Raw genomic sequence first — 20,747 nt, forward strand, 5'->3', positions numbered from 1 at the left:
TTCAACAACTTCGTATCCTACTGAGTAGCTCGATCCAGGTATACATCATAAATCATTAGTTGATTTTATATACAGTACAGAGAATTGTACTCAAGTAGATGTCGTTAGTCGCTAGTCCGCAATCACGAAACATACAGTATAGCATTCATAGTTATCATTAAAGTTAAGCACAAGATGACATAACACTGAACTTGGTGAGACAGCAAAATTGCAGTCTGCAATGGTTACAGTCTATCACTAATGAGAAATGGGTAGACATGTGCAGTACATGTGCGTACCTTTGCCTGGTAAGCCAGCCATGCCAGCCTGTCTGACAACAGGGCACAAAATCCCACCCAGCGCTGGTTCAGCTGCTCCGCCGCCTGGGCAATGTCATCAGCACGACTCCCCTCTGGAGGGGGCAGACAGAGAAAAGAGAGGGGGCTGTCACACACAGACACACATTCGCGGTAATAATTCACACGGGCACGACTGGTCTCTCTGTGGGGGACAGACATAAATACACACTATCCATGCACACAAAATGTGGTGAATGTCATCTGTAGGAGAGGCGAGGCGAGTCATCAATATTCTGAACAAAATATGAGCTCCGAAAGCTGTTTGTCTGCCTGCCCACCGAGCACACACGCCTCACTGTGCATCACACTCACCGCTAACTGACTTTTTTTTTTTTCCTTTAATGCAAATAGCCAATTTCAAGTGCACGTAAAACTCCAGTTCCCAGAAAATGAAAACCTCCAAGAGGTTCCAGAAGGGAAAAATCAATGCTAAAGTTGTCCAAAGATGGATTCACACTCTTTCTCTAAAAGGGCATACTGGACCCCATTGGCTGGATGATAATTGGACCTGGAGGAGCAGCATCCTGGCTCACATGTCTCATCTGGCACGCAAACGGCCTCAAAGATTGCTCCTTCTTCCCGTATCCGTGCCTCAATTACGTCCCGCTTCCATTTACATGTAACGAACCTGGCTGATGCTGTTTTTCCATTACAGCTTGCTAAGGAAACAACAGCACAAGCTTGATGCTGGGTAAGTGGCGTTATATTGTGACCCGGGAAGTGGAGGAGGTCGAGGTTAAAGACAGAGTGCTCTTCTACAGTCTATCTTCTCTTTTTGTCAACAAACCAACATGAAAAGCCAAACAATGAATTTTTCCTTGGAAAAATATATTGAACAAGTTCTTTCCATTCTGAATGACGAAACGCGCTAAACTGGTTTAACATTGTGATAACTCTCAAGTCTGTACTGTTTTTTGATAGATGTGGGCTGATGAAAAGAAACAGTAATAGAAAAATGTAACTGATTACTTTTAATAATGAGTAATAAGTTAAGTGATGAAATTAGTTTTTCAATAAGTAATATCTTCTGAGAAATTGAGTAAACTTTTGAAGTCACTTGCTCAAAAAGATACTTATGTTATATGTTCGTGGAGCTTTAATCATTGAGATTCCTCCGCGGCTGAACCACATTGCTTCACATCATGTAGCAGTAAGTAAGTAATGTAATGTTCTGGCGTGTGTTGCTTCAGCGGTGTTAAGAGCAGGAGCAGGAAAGAATGAAGAAAAAAAAAAAAGAAAAGTGAAAAGTGTAAACTGAGTGTTTCTCTGCTTTCAGAGGCCCCAACAATCGCACAAGGACGGAGGAGAGGACGGACGAGGAGAAACATCTCTCTCTGTCTGTTCCTCTCTCTATCAGTGTTTCTATGGAGACAAGGCGAGAGGGTGGGACAGGTGGAGGCGTTGCCATGGGGACAGACAGGGTGTGCGTGCATGTGTTTGTATGCATGTGAATGAGTGTGTGTGCGTGTGTGTGTGTGAGAGAGTGTGCACGTTACCCTGCTCGACCAGGGTCTGCGCCGTGCGCGTCGCCTCCTGAAGCTTTCGGTACTTCTCCGGCCGCTCTCGCTCTATCGCCTATGGCACAGAGGAGGAGGAGAGGTGGCGAGGGGGAGAGAGGGGGACGAGTGAGAGATAGGAAGTTAAAGGACAAGAGACAGACAAGGAGAGACAGGGAGACACCAGGAGAATTATTATTTATTACAAAGGAAGATTAAAACTCCCTCCAAAATCAATGTCTAATACTTTCAGAGAATATGAAGTCCTGTAGCTTTCATCCACCTCTGATCTTGTTCTGCTGCGACATTTAGGACAACCTGAGCCTGTCTGGTCTAATACGGTCTGGTTTGAGGATAACGGATGGGCCATTCATCATTTTAAAGTGGGGAAGTTTTAATATTACAGCAGGAAATTGTTTCTATTTTGGTCAAAGGAATAGTTCAACTAATATAGGCGAGGTAGAAGAACAACAGAGTGGTGTTACTGTTCGCACTAATTACTTTTTAACAGACGTAACATTTTGCCAGTCATGTCTTCTTTGTCGAACTCCTAATCAGTCCTCAAATCTCCACGATTCGTGATGCAATTTAACATTAAAAGCTACTTGGAAAGGGACGGCTACAAGACTTTTATTTTGAAAACACATAGAGGAATCGTTGAGACAACGTAGGATATCTGGATTAAATGATGTGGAAACTGACATTTTTCTAAACTCCTCAAGAAAAAAAGATAAAGACAGATGAGGTTTTGAGTTTGCATCGTGCCGAGAACGGGGGAAAGTCTAAATAAAGGCCTGTCTCTGATATAACTCTAAATAAAAGCTGATTCTCACAGCTCGCACATAACTCCTGAGTTGTTCCCCCTGCTCCCAGCCTTTATTCTGTTTAACCGTCTCCTAAGAATTACACAGACATAATGTGTTAATTAAATATAATGTGTGAGCTTAAAGGCCTTCGCGAACCAAGTCTGTTTTATTCATGTGCGTTTTTTCATTCTGTCATCCAATAAAAAAAGTTACACGCAGAAACTTGCACACTGAGTCCGCTGCGTTTTTCTATGCATTGCCAAATTTCACAATACCAGACAAAATGTAATCGTTTGTGCTCTCTCTCACTAAAAAATTAAAACAAAATGGCAGTCCATCCACTCCTGCATCAGTCGGCCTTTATGAAATTATTTAGTCTCAACTTTCCTCTGCAGTCGAGCGATCCAACACCTCTATCCCGCAGATGGGATCAAATCCAGCCTAGCTTTGCTTCTTCATGTGGAGTCCTGCAAGAATTTAATGCTGTTTCTTATATAAGCTGCTGCAGAGCGCTGAACTGACAGATAAAGCTGAAGAGGCCACCGACATCAGAGGCGACGTCGAGTGATCTGCCTACATACGTTTAATCAGTTTGCAGTTATTACCATGCATCATTTGTAATGCCAGGAGTTGTGTTTACATCTCGCTCGCAAGCGGTGCTTAAAGGATTCGCACATTGTTTATGCGGGTTGTGGCGCTGAACTCATGTATTATGAATGATCTGTTAGCACGTTGTAAAGGCTGACTTACAGTTCGTGTTGGGCTTAATCTACAGCCTAAGTTGTTTATCGTGAGCCACCATGCAGCAGCGCATTGTGTAAGCATTATCTATTCAGAAGCGCTTCTCATTCATTATGAGTGTATTCATGTGAGTGGATGTACTGTATATAAATTATTTGCTGCCTCTAATTTAAAATCGGAGCGATTGGCAGTCATTTGTGTCTGTAACAAGGACGGATTGAAAGAATATGATGTGCTGAGCGAGTTATTATGGTGTTTAAATTTAATGTTAATGTTAATTTGGAGAAAATGTCATTACTCTTAATTTGGTTCATGTAAAGCTGCTCTAACTAATATATTTATACGAAGAGTGGCTGAATTACTATATGTAAAGAGAAAGGGGTCAGTGCCAATGATGAAGCCATCGAGTATTTTCTCTAACTCTGCAGTTCCACTCCACTTTTTAGCCTCTTTCAGCTATTTGTTTTGGTTTTATGGCCCACAACTATTAAAAAAGTTTCAAAAACACAGAGTACACCACTCGCCTGGCACCGAACCAGTGTTGCTAACTTAGTTTTAAAGATTTTTAACACCCCTTCTGTGACTTTTGACAACTTTTTGGCCAGACCTTCCTCTCACTGCCTGGGCTGACAGCGACAGGAATGAGCTGGGAATATGTGGATCCAAGGACCAGTCGCTAACTCCCACTGACCATATTCACACAGCAGCCATTTTCCTCTGACATCACGGAAACTCAGCTGTGCTACTGCTGCGCTCCAGCTTCCTCAGACATACATCAGCGCCGTCCTGTATGCATAATCACAGTTCAGAGTGTCCTCGCAGGTATGATTGCCATATGAAAACTAAAACTCATTCTGTTTCTAACTGTGTGATGGAGCCTTGTTATTTCAGCGTCGCAGGTCGCGGCAGATTAAGCTCCGCGGGGCGTCGCACACTCACTCACTCACTCGCACCCGCTCACGCACACACAGTGCTTTTACCTGCACTTTGTCGTGCAGCTCCTGAACGCTTCCGTCTTTGCGTGACACGGAGAACTCGGGGCTCTGCAGGATGGCCTCGCCGCGGGTCATGTAGCTGTGGACCTCTGTGAAGTCCACGTCAAACCTGAGGACACACACGCATGCACACACACACACCACATGTACTTGACAATGTTACCTGTGCTGCTTGTAGTTTAGCACACAAAATATGCGTCCAACATGGCATCCATTTATGTCAGTGATTGCAGTGAACTACGTATAAATCCATATAAATGAATGAAAACTACTCAAAAGGACATTTTATTCTAACATCAGCCTAAAAATGACACATTTAAAGTTATCTACAGTATGTAATCACTAAAGACTAAGATACCTGCAGTGGTGGAAGTATTCTGATCCTTCACTAAGAGAGTAGTCAGGGACTTAGTATTATACCGAAGCAGCAGGGTCTAAAATATTCTGACTTTAGCGACTGCAGTAGTTGGTGCTGATGTTGAAGGTAGCGCTGAGAGGATGAAATATGACGCAGGAAGCTCAGTTTGACTAACAGATCCACGAGGTTAAAGGCTCTTTAGAAGCCAAATAACCTGGGACAGATTTAATTACTGTGGCCATCCTTGCATACATTTGATTGGCTAACACAAAATCTTGCCGGAAAAACACCTGATCCTACATTTCCCATAATCCAACTAAATTGCATCTTTTTGTTTGCCTGCTAAACGCTCACATCTTTCAAACTCCAGTCCTCTAATTTGTATAAAAGGCTTTCTGTTTGAAGTCTTCGAGCCAGACCTGAGGTAACCCCGATGACGGCGCTGGGACGTCATCAGTTACTCACGCAACACCGTGCAACTGTTTTCACTGGATGACTACAACTCCTTCCGATGAGTAAGCCCGACTTTATATGTCACATCTGTGCAGCGCCACTTTAAGTAAAAGCACTGAAAGCTTCATCTTTCAGGTACCGCTTTAAATATTGTAAAAGTGCAAGGATTAAACGAGTGTCCGGCACAGATAATGTACTTTTTTCTGAGAATGTGTATCATGCAAGTAAAATGTGTCAATATCCGCACTCGTGACAAACTACACGTAGCGTACAGACATGAGGCTGGTATCCATTTTCTCAGCTAATTCGAGTAAGTGAACAATTCCTTGAGATTTGTATGTAAATTCTTGGTCTTGAAATTGACTTGTTACTACACCTACCAACTGAAAACACTCGATAGCAGAAAGTACCATAAATTGGAAATACTCAAGTAAAGTAGACGTTCCTAAAACTGTATTAAAGTTTGGATAAATGTGCTGAGTGACTTTCCACCACTGCGCAACAGATCCTAAGCTCAGGTTGCTCGCTGCTCTACACGCTATAAGATGACTTTCAGAGTTTCCTACTTCACTACTATCATAGCTGGACTCCATTATCACGATCACAGATACTCATTATCAGTATCTGCAGCGTTTCATCACCTACCTGCTGAGAAAGGACAGCAGAAAGGGGTGCATGAAACTGAACATTCACACAAGTTAGAGAAGAGGCTTTTGATGTTATGAAACTAATTATAATTCAAAGGAGACCTCACGGGGGCAACACACACACACACACACACACACACACACACACACACACACACACACCAACACCCACACACACACCTTTTCCTGAGTTCAGAATCCACCACGACTTGTCTCTTCTTCTGTGGTGGCGGCGACTCTCGGGTCTGGCGCATGGCTGACACCTTCTCCCTCGTCGTCACCTTGGTAACGGTCGCCGTGACAGAGTGGGTCAGCTCGGACTGCTGGGCCGCGCTGACAGCCGTAGAGAGCTGAAGGTGCACACACACACACACACACACACACACACACACACACAAAATAAATTTAGACAAGCTGTACACAACAGCAGGCGCCACATCAGTTTACAAGGATCTGTCAAAATCATACAGATCCCAAATCACCACTTAACACACTCTTGCATCTGTCTGAGTGCGCACACACACACACACATGCGCGCACACAGACGCACACACTCAGAGTGCAACGGTGTCCTTGGGAGGCGACGAGTCAGAGATCTGTTACATCAATCACACATTACCGCAACAAAAATATAAGCAAGGGTGTGTTCTGCGATATGAGTGTGTGTGTGTGTGTGTGTGTCAGCGAGAGTGTGTGTGTGCACTCAGACAGCTGTGAGATGCTGTCTGAGCAGCGATTTGGGATTTGTGCGACTCTGACAGATTGTAAGTGCACAACGGGAAGAGTGAGAATCAGAGATGCTGCGTTTTTTTTAAAAGGTGTGCGCTGATTCTCATTCTGAGCACTGTTTTCTTCTGATTAAGTGTGTGTGTGTGTGTGTGTGTGTGCGTGCAGGTTTGTTTCAGCGGGGATGAGACTAATGACAGTTAAGCAGCAAGTACAACTACTGGGATAGCCTTGCTACCATGGAAACGTATGTGTGTGTGTGCTGCTGAAGTGGTGGAGTGTGTGTGTTGTGTGCCTGCAGAGGTCAACCTGCTAATTATCTGACTGATTATAATGGACAAGTAATGGAGAGACAGAGAGAGACGAAGCGGAAGACAGATGGTGTAAGTACTCGAGCACATATTTGTTTTTGGTTAATTGTTTATCATGTTGTATTTGTTTAAATATTAATTATAAAACCGGGCACGTTCGCCCAGGTAAGCTTTATTTTTTTGGGTTTTTAGGTCCTCAAACACAGCTGGATATATTTGGATTTAACAGTGCCCCTGGGTGAAGGAGTGAAGGGACAACATGGTGCTCATAAGATGAAGCGAAGGCTGCAAAACTTTGGACTGAAACAAAATTTGGAGCATATTGCATCTTGTAGTCGCTTCCAGAGACTTGGATTACACCAGTTGTTTGTTTTTTTTTTCAGTTTTAAATCAAGTCCCCATCTACCTCAGTTGTTTTGGATAATGCTGCGGCTCTGTTTTGTTGTGAAGCTCCAGAAATCTTTGGTCAACTACCAAACTTTACGTCGGCATCAGAGTGAGCAGATAATGACCACATTTTCATTTTTGGGGGAACTTTTCCTTTAAATCTTCAAAAGAAATCTCAAATATTATAGTTTCATTTGTACAAAAGGCTCAGTAATTTCCTTAAATACCTGGGCACTGTAGTTTTTAACATCTTTTACTCAAACTGGAGGAAATGGTGCAGTTATTAGGGACTATGTTCAGTGATGGAATAATCCACATTTGAGATTTGTTTATTTATAATAGCATCTTGAAGACAATAACACACTTTACATAAACTACATTTGTATAATACACTTGATAAATGATAAAATAGATATTATGTTATATCAAAAATAAACATATTCATGTTTTTCTGGCCTTCTGAGACTTTTAGGGCTGCAGTCGAGGTTAACAGACACTTCTGTCCTGCTTTTGACCTCACACCTTGCGTCGAAAGGAGAAGTTTGACTTTCTTTTATAGAGAAAGTGCTGCCTGAGTAGAAGCACTTCAGGACACAAAGGTTCTTTTATAAACTTATAAATAATTCCAATAATTTACTCGACGCTCAGCGTGAAGCTCTCCGCAGGGCTTTGAGGATGAAACATTACCAAGCAGTATCTTTATCTGCAAAAATTCCTAAAAACACAGAGGCACTAAGTCTTCATCTCATCGCTCGTCAGTGAGCACGTCAGTTTTAAAAGCACAAATGTGACAACGGAGACAAAGACAGAGAGGATTGTGTAGTTACAGACGGGCGTGAGAGAACAGCAGGGGGAGAGCAATCGAACATCTTCAGAAAAGTGCTCGTGAAGTGTGATAATTGTACGACGGCGCTGATTGAAAGCACCTCCTTCATCAGTGTGTGTTTGCTCGCACGAGTGTCGGTCCTGATTCACTCTTTGCCTCCTCAATATTCTCCACTACTGTGTCACATAAACCTCTCTGGTCGTTCGATGACCTCTGTCACCCGGCCAATCCATTGATTTTCTCCGTCCCTCAGGCCAAACGCAGCTACCAGGACTCAGTTTCATCACGGCTGCGTGGGACAAATGTGACCTCAGTGCGTCTGGATGCTGCAAGGATTTCATCTGTACGGCTGCAGACCAAAACAAACCGGTTTGGCGAACCAGTAAGGAGCGCGCTGGCTGATTTATTTAGGAGAAGAGGACACGAGTTGATTAAAGAAGTATTGTGGCTTAATTTTTGATAGCCTTTATTTCAAACTGCAATTCTTTAATCAGTGTTTCCTTTTTTTAATCTAAGTCCCCGAGTTGCAACTTCCTGCTGGTTTTCATTCCACCAGCTAATCACACACACTGATTAAGACCCGGGACACCGAGTGAATGAAATGAAGTGCAATCAGTTCGTTGTCAGGACAGAGAAACAGCCCAGCTTCTGAGACTGAAGGACTGAAACTGACAGACCTGGTAACACTACAGGCTAAAACAAAAATCATTGTTTTGGTTGGCTAAACTTTACCTAATGTCTTAAGTTAAATTCATGGGCTTTGTACATGTTTGATTCACACTTATTATCCTTTTTCTGCAGTGGTAAGTATTTACTTTGTTGTCTTTTAGCTTAGCTTAGCTTAAAGACTGGAAATGGGGGAAACAAGTCAGCCTGTTTTGCATCTTCAGTTTCAGTCTGCATTCACTAATCAAAATGCCGTATCTCATTTCTTTATGTACAAAAAGGACAAGATGTTTTACAGGAATTATGCTGGACCTATTTCGTGGCGGGGTCCAGTGACCTCTGCTGGCTGCCTGGCAAACTCATGATGACAAGCAATATTTTGAAAGTTGCTTAAAAAATACCTTGTAGTGTGGGGAATATGATGTGTGGCAATGGTTACTTTAAAGGAATAGGTTAACCTTTTTGGGGAACATGAATATTCTCTTTTTTTGTCTATTAGCTTAGCTTAGCATAGAGACCAAACATGCGGGAAAGGGGTAGCCAGTTTTAAAGCTTATTTGAAGTTTCAATCTGCACACCAGAACCTCTAAAGTTCACTGATGAACACGACGTAGGCTTTCCAGTTGCTATAGTTAGCATGCTAGCTCTAAGAAGACACAACAAACAGTCATACAAGTCAACTCTGGAGTTAATGGGAACACGCTGCTGTGTGTAATTACAGACTGGGATCACACCATCAGGTTGAAAGCAGGCGAGGGGGCTGATCTGATGGACTGTAGCTGCTCTGTTTCAACCTGGTACATACCTGCGAGCTGCTCATCTCCAGACTCTGGATGAGTCGGTCCCAGCGCTGGGCGAAGCTGTCCAGTCTGGCTTCCAGTTTGCTGGCCACCTCTTTGTTCTTGACGCTGGACAGCAGGTCCTGACTCATGGAGCACAGCTTGTCCATGGTGGGACGCTTCACCTCCAGCTCTGCCTTCACCGTCTGGTGAACAATTCATAGAAAGACACACACACACGTAAGATATGCTACTTTCTGTAAGTTCATCCTTCTTGCTGAATGAAGGAAGATCTGTTGACTCACAGCAAGGCGGCGGAGGCAGGCCACCATCTCTGCCTGGTCCTTCAAGTTGGAGGTCTTTATGGAGCGGACCAGCTCCTCCTTCTGAGTCAGCCAGGAGTCAAATAAACACTGTGAAGGGACAGGACAGGACAGGACAGGACAGGACAGAGGAAAGGAAAGGTGGAGGGAGAAGAGAAGGCAAATGAGGAGACAGGAGGAGAGAGAAATGTTAGAAAATGTGGAAGGAGGTGCACTTGAAGCCATCGTCTCCTGTTGCCACAGACAGCTCCTGACTGCAGCTTCCTCCTCGGGCCCATTGTCTGTGACAGCATCTCTGCCTCTGCCCGGGATCACCGTGTGAATATTTCTGCTATCAGCGTACAGACAGTTCATTTGCAACCGGAGCCCGCGGTGCTACTTGAACAAGCATTTAGCCAGAGAACGTGTGGGGAAAATTGAATTCAATGTATTTCCTCATGTTTTGAATAATTAATCAAATTAAATCTGGTTCTTATGGATGTCTGGAAGCCATCGCAGCCAACGATCCCTCGTTATAAAACACATCGGAGAGGTCGTTTCACGATGAAGCTGTACTTGTGTGAGCAATCGCACTTCATCAGATGGGCCCCTGATGTCTTTAGTCACATATTTGGCCGCATTATGCAGAGGTACAGTGTAAATATGTACAGTATGCACAAAGACTTTTAAACAGTAAGGCTCCAGCAAACAAAAACAAAATGATCCAGACTTTATTATGGTGTGACCGGATAAAAAATATCAGCCAAGCAATCTCTCATAATGCCGCTAATTTGTGTCTCTAAGCGATAAAAAATAACACTGATATAACGGCAGTGTGAGAGCCTTAAAATGTCTATAAACAAAGGGCGACTGCGACCCCGAGGGCGGCAATGCAAATCCAGTTTATGGCTTCTAATTAAGACTGATCAGTTAATCGTGTTTAATCCAATGTTGTGATTTCAGCTTCCTCAATTATTAATCACAGAACACGAGCAAATCGGATACACCGACACATCTAATTTCCTTCATGACAACTGCCGCGTCTGAGAATATCAACCGCAGACAGAGAAATAAGTCATTTCTAATGGGAGAGTCGCTAAAAAGGGCATCTCATTAATAATTCCAATCAAAATATATACTTATACTGTAGCTTAAGTCCTATCTGGTATAAAGGTGAAGGGTCACGATGCTCCAATGCTCTGTTTATTGATAATTTTGCTGTTGCATCACATGTAACAGATACATATGACTGTTTTGAGGTCGTTGTTGTCGTTAATGTAAAGGCTAACTGCTGCTAACTGTAGCATTAGTTTCCATTAGCTCCAAAAATATCTATTTATGTCACATTTTATGAATTAATTAATGCCTATATTTATTTCCATTTTCTATTTGGTATATTTAATGGCATATTCATTTATTATTTCTGTTTTTGCCAGGTTCAGTCCTCCATAGATCCAGACTGAAACATTTAAACAACTATTGCATGGATTATCATGACATTTAGTGCAAATTCCTGGTCTTTGTGAACTTTCCCCTTACTTTTTCCCTTGCATCATCAAAGATCAAAGTTTTTATTTGCAAAGTATTTTGTTTTACACTGCAGAAGTAACAGGAACGCCATTTTAGTGCAAACTTCCCTTTTTTTATTTAAGCTATCCTTCCATGAATATAAAGTCTGTTTCAGCTTAAAGTGTCCCTTAAAGCCTTCAGGATGTGGGAGTAGACACGATCTGGATGATCTAATCTCATTATACATGCAGCAGATACTGCTGTGATCCTGCCTCGACTTCACACACACACACACACACACACACACACACACGCACACACATACCTGTTCATTAGTGAAGTGCTGCCATTTCAGTAAAATCTCCTGAAGCAGAATCCAGCGCTCTTCTGTCCATCGACAAATGGCTGCCCAGCGGTCACCTAGCACCTGCACACACACATAAATCATCTGTCAACGTCTTCATTAGCGCAAACAATCCTATATTTTTCCATTATTTACCCAGAGGAAGTGTAACATTTTCGTCACGTTGCCTCGCAGGCTGACGGATTCACATTTTCACTTGCCAGTTTAATTTTTTGAGCTGCCAAAAATACAGCTCGATTCACGTTCCTCTCTCCTCCCAGACGGACGGAGCTGATCACGACTGTGGAAGGGCATGAAATTAAGTGGTAGCTGGAACAAAATTTCTCCATTTCTGTCCAAGTGGATGGAAGCTCATTGACTGTGGAAATTAACCAACGATGATCTCGACTTCTCATGAACTGGAGCGCCTTTTTGATGATTTCTGTACGGGGAAACATCTGCCGACAAGCCTGAACTTCACCAGTCTAATTTCATATTAAACATTTTTTTTTTTACTTTACTTTTTTAATGAAGGAGTTTAATCAATGTCGACAACTTGAATATAGTGATTTTAATATCGGACACTAATGTTTTTATCTGAATCCTAGTTCCAGTTTTTTTTTCTAATCGGACTCCTGGAAATGAACTTTCGAAGTAAAATGTGGGAAATGTGCTCCACTTATATAGCGCTCATTTCCCTTTAATGGACACATCGCTTTATAATTTGTCCCTGATTCAATTACTGAAACACACACTGACAAAGCGATGGCAGGGGAACTACCCGTGGATTGAACCACCAATCCTGGGATACCTTTAAGGATTATACTTCAACAGGACTTTTTCTAAATGACTAACATGCTAATAAACGTACAGCTTCCTTTGCTCTTTGCTGTCTGTTAGCTTCAGGACGCTGTGAGCTGTAAAAGTTGATTTTTCCCTCACTCTACTGCATCAGCATATTGGCAGCTGGCTGTTGGCTGAGTAAAACGGGAGAGACACTCTTCCGTTCCATTTAACCGGCGAAGACAAAGCCCACAGTGTGTCCAGTGAACAAAGTCATCAGAGTGACAGAAGAGACGGAGAGGAGGAGGGGAGGCAGGAGAGGAAATGAAAAGACAATGAGATGCCGAAAGAAAAAAGTGAGAGACAAGCGAGCGGCTGCAGACGGACGTGGAGAGCGAGGCTCCGCAGGTTAATCTTAAGATGAATGGGCTGTAATTAATCAAGTGACAGTTCAACAGCGGGGAGAAACTGCGGAAGGCACGTTTTATTTGCATTTTTACATTCCTGCACACGGCGTTCTCTCATCTATTTATCTCTCTTATCTTGTATTTAGTAATAAAGTTCACTGCGGGAACACCAGCGCAACCTCCAGAAAGTCAAACACCGAGCTGAATTAGGTTCCTAACGATGTTAAGTGTGATTACGCTCCGCATTCAGCGCAACCATTGTGTGCTCGGCATTGTAATTGCTTAATATGATGTGGTGAGTTCAAGATAGTAATTCTTTTTCTTTGCGAGCAGTTTGTGAATAAAGTTTGGGAGGAGAAATTCTCATTTTGGGCTAATCTGCTTTCAGTACAGAGCAGCTTAGTTTTATCCACAGCTTCTCAAACCTTTTTCTCCCAGAGGAAGAGTTTCAGTCGCATCCAATTATACAAATTTCTTCATTTCCTGTTCGCCTGTATCGCCGGCTCTGCCCAAATCTACCTTGGCCCGCTCACTCCTCGCACCTTCCCCGAAGATATCAGACTGAAATCGCCGTGGCTTCCTCTTTTCCTCCACGCATCAACTTCCCATTTTCCAGCGAATCGGCTCTCCATCACAGTTCTCATCATGCTGTATGCAGCTCAGTGCCGATCCTTCGGCACAGCCTTCATCTGTAATCCAGTCGGCAGGTTGGCGTTAAAATATCTTCTATTTGGTGCGGACGGATTAGCATTATCATTTGCCCTGAAGCTGGATACAGTTTGAATGTACTGTAGGCTACATGTCAGGAAATGTAATGTGACTGTGATCCACCATCCAGCATGTTTTCAGTACTTCTGATATATTAGAGGGATAAATAAAAGAACAAGTGTCTTCTTTATGCTAATTGGCTCCCTCCTCTGTCTTAAAAGCTGTTTTTAGCTCCAGGCCCCCTCTCCTCGAATACTCGGTGTGCTCTGATTGGTCAGCTCACACACGCCTGAGCCAGCACGGCTGGCACAACCGAACCAACCATGTCTCCAGTTGGTTCAGTTGTGTTTTAAGCCTCCAGCTATCTTCACTTCTCCCATGAAATGATGCAAATGTGTGACATGAGGATGGAGTATGACGTCCCAGCGAGGCGTTTGAGGCACTTCAGCAGGACGAGGAGAAGTGTTTTCTGTCTAAGAGATAGGTCTCCTTTAAAGGAAAAAATCCTAGATCCACAGCAAATGTTAGCAGGGTCTATTCTGGGCTGAAACCCATCCTCCATCCAAGTTTCAAAGAAATCTGTTCGGCAGTTTTTGTGTAATCCTGCTTACAAACCAACCAACCAACTCTCAATGGAGGTGGAAGCTGTCCAATCAGTCCTGTCATGTTTACACCTTTAGGCTCATTTGTGATAAGTCAGTGTGAACGTTTTTCATTGGTCTGGACCAAACAAACCAAACTGCATCTGTGAAAGTGACCACGAAAAGAAAAATGCTACTAGCTTCCGGAGAAGACACGAAAAATGGCGGCAGAAAAATCCTCAGGAGTCTATAATAAGTACATGAAGTCATCATGTTCTCCACATTGTTTCACCTGGTCTAAGATGTGACCTGTTCATGACCTCATCTCCTCGAGCATTCTTCCATCTGCAATGGTTTAATGCCAACTGACTGCAGCACAGGTATACTTGTTTATCCAACGTCCTTGTATCAACAGCTCGAACAATCAATTTCACAGTGAGATACCTCCCAACGAGTGCATCCCATACAAAGACAGCGATAGTGTGACGGTGCTTCAACGTGTTGCAGCGTGTGCAATTAAGGCGAGTGTATTAGACGGCAGTGAAAATCAGCGGCTGCAGTTTTAATAGATTTCAGCTTGATTCTTCGCAGTGTATGGAAGTTAACAAGGGGAACCAAGGCTCATACATCAGAGGCTAAGACAGGCGTGGAGAATTAACCGCACAAACACGCCGCAAAAGTCTGGCTCCTAGCTGGAGTCTGTGTGATGATAACTTATAGAGTAAACAAAATCAGCGGAAAGCTGCAGCACAGAAGCACATCTCGCTGGCAAGGTCTAATTACTGCACAACACCAAAGACAAAACTATCTCCTGTTCAATCTATTCCCCCAGAAAAACAGCAGCTGGAGTGTGCCGGGGCCCCTCCCTCCCCGCTGAGAACGACCGAGCGAGCGAAGGGAGAGGACGAGGGAGCAACGAGTGCACGGAGAGAGAAACTTTTAGAAAAAGGAGATGAAAATGAGCCCATTAGGGTGTTTGTCTTCTATGTGATCAGCAAAGAGTGTTAAATGCGAACACGTCCTTACCTGAAGTTTGCTCTCCAAGGCGGCGGTGGCGCTGTCTCCGCTGCTCTCGTCCACCACGACCACCATGTGGGTCAGGGAGTTCACCCTCACTTGCTCCAGCTCCAGGTCCTCCTGCAGCAGCTGCCACACAGGGAACGCACACACATGAGTACGGCGCAACAGGAAGACACAATAACCAGCTTCAACGATGGCGACTTAATGACAGAATTTGGCCGGAAGCAATAGGAGCTGAGCATGGTTGGTTTTCTTGTAACACCGCAGGAGTGAAGAACAGAGCGATGTTTCAACTATAGTCCCTTAACGCCGGGCGGCAAACAGAAAAGTTACAGTGAGCACAAGAGGTGGAAGGTTTCTGTGGCAAAAACAAGTTGTAAACAGGGTTATCTCTACTTTCTGACACGTTTTGATGGGCTCCAGTTTCTCCTTTCTTTGTTTAAATGTAAAATGTTCAGGTCATTCAGGACGACTGATTCAGAGTTTTGACGTCTTTCATATTTTTTAAAATTCGGCCCATCTTCGGACCTTTTGAACTCCCCGTCACCTCCATCCATACTCATTCACTTTCTCACCTCGAAACGTTATTCAAAGTTTTAACAAGTGTCCGCCCTTTTAAATGTATTGTATTAGTTCACCTCCTTCCAGCCTGTCATTGATCTTCAGAAATGGCCGTCTACGTTTTATAATCCTTTCAGTTTCTGTTGTGCATTGTGCAGAATGTTTAACTTCAGCTCTTCTACTCTTTGTGACAAGGGATTCATGTTTAATCTCGTCATGCTCCCACATTTTTCACACTGATTTTGGTCTCACACTTCAACTGTCACTTCAAATCCTCTCGGGTCTGAGATCTTCATCTTTCAACAAAAAACTTCAGCTTTTCTGACTCCAACAATGTCCACTGTTCATGCACAACTTACACTTTTCGCTGCTTTCATTGCTCACAATTGCTTTCAGCTTCTTTCCACTTCAAGCTGAACGTATCACTTACACTTCAACACCTTTCGCTACATTTAAAATGATGGCGCACGCTTTAATTTATTCAATTTAAAAGGTACAATATGTAAAAATTGGCCACCTGTTGAATTCATAGAGGACAGCATTTCACCTAAAAGCGCTGCCGTTAGCTATTTAGCCCAGTTAGCTGTGCAGCTAGCGGTCGGGACTGGGAGCTCAGAGAACCAGGCTGAGTGTTGCAGTTAATGGCCATATAGTCTTTATATGTTCATGCTCATGACTGTGTACAACCAGTGACACATGACAATACTTAATTAAAGCTCCGCTATATAAAACAATAAATAAATGAACAGCTTTAACTGCAAAAACTGAATTAAAGAAGAGATAAAGTTACAAACTGTTTGTCTTAATATCTATAACCAGTTGCCACATAGAAGTGGATCTCTTCAGTAAGGAAACTCTCCACTTTCTACTAATTTCTACTTTTCAGTCTGTGTAATGTAACAGGGCTGAAACAGGAGACTCAAACTGAAACTACCAAATCGCTACCGCAAATGTGAAAGACTGTAGGAGTGTAAAATCTGGTCAGATTGTTTAAACCCCCTGCTGCTGGAAACAAGATTCGATTTTCAAAGCTCCTTTCAAAGCTTCCATTTTTTAAAAACGAGTTCTCCACTGGTCGCAGTCGCAGCCAGAATGAGTTTATGGATTGCAGCGGGAGAAGAAATGCTATCTGAGTCTACTGTGGCAAACCTATGATTTTGAAGTGAATGGCAGCGTGTTGTGTTCGGCGTGTCCTGACTCTTGTGGTAAAATTGAACCACATTTGGTGGTAATTTAGCCAATTGGAGTCCATTTTGTTTCACACCTTTCAAACGGGCCTAAGCACAAACATTTCTGCATCTACTGTCAACACGTCGGAGTCATCACTGCTCCCAAATTGTGTCTACCAGTGGATTTCATTTTAGCAGCTTCTAAGCGGCGAGGTTGGCTAATTGTTTCTCCTCTGCCGGAGCCTCTGCGTGTTTGCTGTGTTCAATCTAGTCTGACGGAGCCTCCTACTGTGACAAGAAAGTGAAACCTTTTGACAAGAGTTTGCAAGCAGTCGGCTAATTTGTTGCTTTTTTAGTTGTCAGAAATCTTTAAAATCTGCCAGATGAACAGACGGAGTATAAACGAATGCAGAGCTGAGACGCACACAACCGCACACACCGCGATCAATTATATATCTGCTGACATTGATGATTCATTCTTGGAAACAGAATGAAAAAGCGCGTCCACGTGACCATTTAGCAGCTGTTCTGGAGCTTTCTTAGCCCTTTCTTAGCCCAGTTGTCACGGAAATATAGATACATCACATTTCCTTCCAAGACTTCCCATCCACGTTGGCATAAGTGTTGAGATTTCAAGTTCAGTCATGACCTTCAAAACAGCTGCTTTCTCTTTTATATAATAAGAATAATGATGGAAGCAGCAGCTGTATTTGTAAAGCCCTATTTAGAGCATGAAATACATTACCTTGGATGATATTTTAAACAAGAACATGTTCAAAATGTGCAAATGAAACATATGAGATAGATAAAATACCAAAAATAAGTGTTGGCTCCCACATACGCATTGAAACTTGTGTGGCAGAAGAGGTTTTAAATGTTTTGTTGAAAGCTGAAGTATAAATATTGAAATGAGATGAGGCATGAAGAACCCTCCTTTTTATTATTCTGAATTACCTTCCTTCAGATCATAAAAAGCTATAAAATTAGCAGCTAACTTATTGGATGGAGCTTTAGAAAATTATCATCCTCCAAATTGTGGCGGCAGCGAAGTCAAAACAAATTCATTATTATTCCCCGAACGTCGGCAAAGCCTTCTGCAGCCGCCTCTTTCTTTCCCTAATTTCTCTGCTCTTGATATCAACAGGAAGACATGAGAAAATGGAAGAATGTGCCTGAGTCCAAGCAACAGTTTGGTCAGTTTGTTACGCTCAGCTTTCCAAGAATGTAGACTCGCTCGCACGGATGGATTACTGAAAAGGGCTACTGGGCACAGACCCAGAGGCCAAAGCAGTATTTTGAATAATATTTGTCGAGAGGTGTCAGTGTGGATCTTATGCAGCAGGAAAGCTTTACAAAGGATTAGACAGTCTGTTTTCATCTCTAACATGAACCAAATACTCAAATACAGGAGCGGTGTTGAACCAGCAGCAGCACTTAGAGCTGGTTAACCTGCATAATACCCAGGCTTGTAGCTACTGTCTCATAATCTCTTTACAAGAAATAAAGAGGAAGAGAAGTATCAGCTCTCCTGTCGCTGGTGCAATTATGCATTCTCACGCTGGAAAAATGGTTTTGCATATTTTTCATAAAGGCTGGCCTTGTTGTATTTTTGAACAGAAATAAGGACTTGACTAGATTTGAACATGAAGGTTATTTAGAAGACCTCTACTAAATGTTTCTGACTCTAAGTGAGACTAAGTGATTATGAGAAGCTCTTAAATATAGTAAATGCAGACTGTATTTCCTCCAACTTGACATTGATTTAAAGAGTCAACCTATTTCAAACTGAAGCCAGAGTTTATACATTTGCTGAAAATTACCTGAATTATTTAAATCAGACTGACAGATGAACTCACATTGCAAAAACTGGCCATACAACAGAATCTGTACACAGCAATCGCGCACACGTCGGTTATGCCTTAATAACTTATTGTATAAGAACAACGGAGGTGTGGAAACAGTGTGAGGAACAACGCGGGACTCATTAACAGCACTTACAATGCAGGAACACAAATAAAATGGGGTTAATGCCCATTGCCCCAGTCTGTTTGGAGGCTTCCCTACACACACACCTGCCGCGAGAAAAGTGTGGTCATATGGTTAGCACTCAGCCAGTCATATGAATGCTGATGCAAGTTGCCTTATTTCAAAATAAGCATTATTCATGATAACTTCATCTGACATTAACAAATATAACCTCAAACTGTAAAAACCAAATTAGCTGGATTAGAGTTGACCATTCGTTAGCAACTCTGTCCCGCTCTTTATTGGATTGGGGGAATTTACAAATGACCCGTTAGCTTTAGCCTCAGTCTTTCAGTTGATATCATGTATGTAGCCACCAAGTTCACATTTAAGACTCTTTTGCCTGAGTTCTCGTTTTGAATCAGGATCGCTTGAAACATTAAAAGGTCAGCTGGAGAAACCTTTTTTAAAACATTAGCTAATGCTAACTTCATTAGCTAGCTAGCTTGAGCTGATAAAATCTGCCAGTGACAGCTGTCATTTCAACTGACAAAGCTGTCAGATATTACAGGCCAGATTCTGCCTACTTTTGTTTGGAATAAGCAACAATTTGTTTTTTAAATGGTAAATCGCCTCTGTTATCAATTCAAATTACATAAATTGTGCAAAAGTGGAAAATCTTGACAGAGCAATTGCAACTAAGGGGGCTGGGGCTTAACAAGAGTCAATTAACAGAATAATTTTAGCCTGACAACAACATGTAAGCCTGGATTAGTGAAGCCACTCAGCTCAGGCTCGCAGCTGCCCACCTTGTGCTCCTCCACTTGGTGCTTGACATCCTCCAGGTCAGGACCCAGTGGCTGAGCCCCCATCCTCTTAATCCGTGCCTCCGTCTCATCCAGCCAATCTGTGAGCTGCTGCAGCTGCTGGTGCTGCAGGTCCATCAGGACTTCGTGGAGTCTAAGAGTGAGAGACAATTACATGTTGATACCTCGGGCTTAGCCATTTTCAAAAACAGAGTCTTGCTCAAGAACAGTTCAGAAGGGGAGAAGGTCTGGTTAAACACGCCAATGCCTCGAGCAGTGACTACTGCTGGTTTTATTGGTCGAAAAAAAGAAGAAGCTATGCGTCCTGCTCTTATTTCCCGCTTGCATTACAACAGACCCTTGCTGTCTTGTCTGAGCGGTATTTGGTAGTTGAGGCCATGGCTGCACAGCTTTGTGTCGGATCAACAAGATCATCAAAGGAGATAGCTGAACTGTTAATTAAATTTGGCTTGGTGTCAGTTATCGCTGGATTCACCATAATTAGAAAGGCCACTGTTCTTTGTATCCATGAATGTTGTCTACTGTGGGGAGGTTCATTCATTGTGTAAAAGGAGATTAAACTTTATTCATAGGCCTAAATTAAGATGGAAAAAAAGCGTGTGGAATCACTTCGGCCTGAGCTATTCTAGAAAGTTTGGGTGCTTTTTTCAATTCCTCCTCCTTTTATTCCCAAATCTTTCTTTATATTTGGAAAGATAAACATAATTTTCTGCAGAAAACTCCAGATACAATAACTCACTGTGGGCATGGCAACACCCAACTCGCCATTGGGCTGCAAACAACTGTTGCTTGTCCAACTGGATGCATTTTATACTCAATCCATGTGCCAGTTTGAGTGCAGCAATTACACTTCAGCGTAACTGCCCAGTTGTTAGTTCACTTTGGAGTCGGACCCAGTTTAAGAAAAACTTTAGTTCTCAGCCTCTCTGAATTTGCAGCGCAATTTCAGCCAAACCCTTTCTTTTATTCATCCACTGTTGTTAGTAAAGCAAAGGGCTTAAAATGATTTGAAAATGTTTTTATTAATAGTTGCTTTGCAGCCT

The 20,747-nt window shown here is 42.7% G+C and overlaps 1 protein-coding gene across 2 annotated transcripts in view; it reads right to left on the minus strand.

The window, feature by feature from the left end:
* dmd (dystrophin) overlaps window positions 1-20,747 on the minus strand; it is a 279,023-nt gene that overhangs the window by 120,463 nt on the left and 137,813 nt on the right. For both annotated transcript variants that reach the window (XM_084346660.1, XM_084346659.1), the window contains exons 14-22: window positions 19,687-19,837; window positions 15,189-15,308; window positions 11,666-11,767; window positions 9,835-9,942; window positions 9,556-9,735; window positions 6,015-6,184; window positions 4,362-4,485; window positions 1,835-1,913; window positions 279-391 (exon numbers count right to left, since the gene is read on the minus strand). In XM_084346660.1, the coding sequence (XP_084202786.1) occupies window positions 279-391; window positions 1,835-1,913; window positions 4,362-4,485; window positions 6,015-6,184; window positions 9,556-9,735; window positions 9,835-9,942; window positions 11,666-11,767; window positions 15,189-15,308; window positions 19,687-19,837 (1,147 nt within the window). The remainder of the gene's footprint in view (window positions 1-278; window positions 392-1,834; window positions 1,914-4,361; window positions 4,486-6,014; window positions 6,185-9,555; window positions 9,736-9,834; window positions 9,943-11,665; window positions 11,768-15,188; window positions 15,309-19,686; window positions 19,838-20,747) is intronic.

This window comes from Pagrus pagrus (genome assembly GCF_965226575.1).
Source record: "Pagrus pagrus genome assembly, chromosome: 24".
NCBI lineage: Eukaryota > Metazoa > Chordata > Actinopteri > Spariformes > Sparidae > Pagrus > Pagrus pagrus.